General features: G+C 39.6%; 1 protein-coding gene across 1 annotated transcript; it reads right to left on the minus strand.

The window, feature by feature from the left end:
• Window positions 1–220: 220 nt before the first annotated feature.
• Window positions 221–2,251, minus strand: LOC106532020 (uncharacterized; the record flags this gene model as incomplete). The annotated part of the gene is given in 3 exon segments (XM_014028004.1): window positions 221–1,443; window positions 1,615–1,680; window positions 2,114–2,251. Coding segments are annotated over 3 exon segments (1,427 nt in total), but the record flags the coding sequence as incomplete, so codon positions are not given.
• Window positions 2,252–4,387: the final 2,136 nt, after the last annotated feature.

The following is a 4,387-nucleotide window of genomic DNA, read 5'->3' on the forward strand; positions in this document are numbered from 1 at the left end:
ACTTAAGTAGAGTTTTTGTGTATCTGTACTTTACTTGAGTAATTATTTTTCAGCCTAGTTTTTACTCCTTACATTTTATAAAAAGACAAGAAGTATAAAGTTGTTCCTTTTATTTCATTTCTGCTTGTTTTCATTGCAGCTTGTTGTTGTAAAAAATAAAAACTATCCATATAAACTGAGCCTCCTAGATAGAGTGAATTTAACTGTGGTTGAATGAGANTCCTTTGTAAATGGCAAAAGCTGAGGTTTATTCCATTTGGCTTGATGAAGCGTGCCCAATGCAGCAGATGAAATTGACTCTGCCCATTTTTTCTGATACAGAATGGCAAATTGCTTGGCTGACTCRGCAACATCATGGCGTTTTGAAATGATAGCATTGCACTGCACGATTCCTGCAACTTTGGCTAAACTGTGCCCCAATTTTAGAGCCAAGGATGGGACTTTATAGGAGTTGCTTTCCAAGTCATATCCAGCAACTTCTCTGACTGCTTGTAACACATGAGGAAAGTTGCTGGGCATAACAAGGTCTTCTATTGTATTCAAAGGTGTTTTAGCTCTAGCGACTATCAACAACCTTGCCAACTCTCTCATTTTCTGACGAATGTAATCATTCCTTTTTTCATTCGGTTTCCTGCCATTGTACAGTGACTCACCAAGGTGAAGAATGTCTCTTTCATTTTTTACAACCATGGAAATGTTGTCTTGGATCATTTCACAAGCAATCTTCCAAACAGCTTCATTAACTTTTTGGGGTTTTGGCAAGTCAATTTGTATCCGCTTTTGTCCAGCGGGACAGTCTCTTTTAACAGGCTTCTGGGGGCACCTTCTCACATGTCTCCAAAGGCTTTCTTTTGCATATAGCCCTTGACAAAATTTGCAATGACGATAGTGATCAGATCGTTTTTCAGTAGAGGGTCTTCGACAAGCAACAAATTCTCCAGCACCTTGGACTGCCACAGTAGCATTATGTTCAAAGTTTCCCCTCTTTTTAAGAAAACGTAACAGCTCTCTTCTTTTKTGGGATCCTTTATCAAAACTGAATGCCTGTGCAACATCAGGATGGTTAATGTGTGCACTTTCAAGATGCCTTGCCAATTTAGAAACGGCTTTTTTACAACACAAACAATATTGCTTCTTGTTGTATTTGCCCTCTGTTCCACGTTTTGGTAATGCTGTGACTTTAACAGAGCTGCTGTTGTGCAAAATACTCTCTGTTGAATCGGCACTGCAACTTATCACAGAAGAACTATGAGAATCAGTGATTTCCACATCGTGTGCTGTAACCATCCCCTCTGAAATGTCATGTAACAATTTTTTTGGAGAACTGTCTGTCACTCTTRGTTCCTCATCATGAACATTTGAGTCTGAAGAGTTGCCACATGAGTCAGGAACATAGTCAATATCGTCATAATCTGTGTTATCTGAAGACTCSAGATCAGAAATCTGAGGAAAAAGAAAAAGATATTAAAGAGCTACAATATAATTTTCCCTAAAGAACCATGAAAGGTCCATAAGTGACTTTTGAAAAATTGTTCATTTAATACATATAATAAAAAYGTTTGTTTTCATACAATGCATTTTTGTATCTCTATTTAACAACTGAATTATAATTACCTGGTCACTAACGCTTGAATCGTCTGCATCATGAAATCCACCATCATCAACTTCAGCAAGTCGAACCTTTTAAAACCATTATTAATGATTAAAATTTACTGAATAAACATTTCACACCCAGTTACATTAGATTTAAAGTTAGCAAATAATGCTCCTAWCACAGAGACAAGCTCATGACTATTGGGACAGAAGTCTTTACAGCACAAGACTTCTCAATGTACAGTGTGATATAATAGACTGTTATACAGGAGAACAACACATAACATTTTGTGTTATGGCTTACCTATGGTATCAAGTTAAAATGAAAGATTTTAAATGAAAAAAATCTGTGGCCTCTGTCCTTCAAATATGTGCATAAACTAGATACAATGAGTAACTGAGAAATTAAACATTTTGTATATCTTTGGAAATTCTAAAACTCTAAAATGAAAATCCCAAAGACGATTCATTGCATATAATGAAATTAATGTTTTGTTTCTGCTTGCATTTAAATACTCACAGAATAATTCATATTGGTAGTCAGACTCAACGTTCTCTGACTTTCTCTTTTTAACTTCTTTGTGTTAGCGGCCTCAAAACGTTCCTCAYACTGAGCATGATGTAGTTTTAGATTTTGTAGACGTCTTTTTCTTCTAAGCTGTAACAAAAAAAAANGTGGTACTTTATACAACACTGTGTGGTACTTTATACACACTGTGTGGTACTTTATACAACACTGGACAAACAGTTGTGGTGCAGTGAAGCTGTGTTGATCCAGAGTCACCTGTTAACTCGTTGTTGATGTGGGACCTGGTTCTTCTGGTCACAATCCAAACCCACAGGTGAGAGGTGGACCGTAGACACACCAGTAAACCCAGAGCTTTGCCTTTCTACTCTGTTCTTTCTTCACCACGAATGACCGGAGCAACATCCTCAATCCAAGACTCCCAGATAAACTCCTCTACGTGAGGTAGAGACTAAGCTCCATGGTTTTCAGAAACTATTCCATCATGGTGGACGTCTACTGAAGAAGGTTTGTAGTTTTTGACGCTGACAGGCAGTAAGATGTTTTTACAGACATGTTTTCAGGACAAAACTCACTCAGTTCAAACACTTTGGTTGTGCAGATGCAACCATCCTGATGAAACTAACAAGCCCCCCAGCCCCCACCTCTGACAGGCTAACAAAGACCTGCAGCTTCACGCAGAGCCCAGACAAAGACACAAAGCCCAGTCAGGCCTGCTGGTTCTGGAAGAGGCCAGAAGAGTTGGAGGATAATCTATGGATGGTTGCTGACCACAGGAGGGCCTACAGTAACAAAGACACAAAACTTTAAACTGGTTTTTACTCCTCTCACTGTGTTCAAGGAGCTATTAAGTGGGTTTGGTGAAATCCGTCTTATTTTACAACTGAATAAGCAGTGCCAGGAGGTAATAGTTTAGTTTCTCTCAGTTTTGGATCTGAAGGGTGAAATTTTACCTCAGTCTTTTTATTGGCAGAGTGTTTTTGAGAACGACCGTAATTTATTAAAGTAACTTAAAGCCAAACATTTCTGTAAAAACTGTCGATTTTCCATGTCAGACTTTCAAAGTAGAAAAGAGGGTGCTACAGAAAGTTTAAACCTATAAACCTGATAGGTCCTCAGAGTACATGTTGAGGTCAACTCTCAGCTACTACCACACCAAATATTAGGTCAACATCCACACAATTAGCTAACTTCAAGCCCTTTTTCTCTTTTAGCTGTGGCGGCCATCTTGAACAGGGCATTCTGATAGCTTTACTGGTTTAAGGAACGTTTTGGCTAAACTGAAAAAAATGTCCATCTAACCAAATCTTACAATCTTATATTAGGTCAAACTTTATTTTTAATCTTGTTTTGTGACTAATTTACCAGCAGGAGCAGCATGTGTTTTAAGAAGTGCCTTTGTTTTCCTGCTCTGATAGATTATTTCATTTAATCTAAGAAGATTCAGACAATAATCTCGTATTTTTTTAAACTTTTTTTCCGATGGATAACTTTTGGAGTGTCTGAACAAACAAACCAACTCATTTACAGGAAGGAGTAACAGGTGTGTTACTGGGTTCCACCCTTCCTCCAGCGTCTCTGACAATCATACAAACACCCCCAGTCCTTCCTGACTCCTCCCACAAATCGTGGGGGTGGGGTTTCAGCGAGGACTCAGGGAACATATGGTCTGTCTGAGACCCTTCTTTCCTGGTGGTGGGGGTTTAGTTAGGTTTGTTGGGGTGACGTCTGCACCTCTTCAACAGGATCGTCCATCTGTTGGAGGGGGTGGGGTGGGGGGGCACAAGGGTTTAACCTCTTCAGCCTTTAGGGGCGGTGTCCTCCTGACAGCTGCAGAGCACAGCTACCAGCAGCAGGTGGACGAACCTTAAGAGCTTTTGTTTACTTCAAGACAGCTAAAGATTCATCTTTAACTCTGCTTTTATCTGCAGAGTAGCTTTGGTGAGGGCTGCTCGTCTTTTAGGGATAATCATGTAAATTTAGAGTGCGGTGCTTAAGATTCATAAGAACACTAACAACTTTACCTGTAACTCAGCCTTCATCTTAGTGAGGTAAACACACTCCTCTGTTAGTGAGGTAAACACACTCTGTTAGTGAGGTAACTCTGTTGGCGAGGTAAACACACTCCTCTGTTGGCGAGGTAAACACACTCCTCTGTTAGTGAGGTAAACACATTCCTCAGTGAGGTAAACACACTCCTCAGTGAGGTAAACACACTCCTCAGTGAGGTAAACACACTCCTCAGTGAGGTAAACACACTCCTCAGTG

This window comes from Austrofundulus limnaeus, unplaced genomic scaffold (genome assembly GCF_001266775.1).
Source record: "Austrofundulus limnaeus strain Quisiro unplaced genomic scaffold, Austrofundulus_limnaeus-1.0 Scaffold709, whole genome shotgun sequence".
NCBI classification, from domain to species: domain Eukaryota; kingdom Metazoa; phylum Chordata; class Actinopteri; order Cyprinodontiformes; family Rivulidae; genus Austrofundulus; species Austrofundulus limnaeus.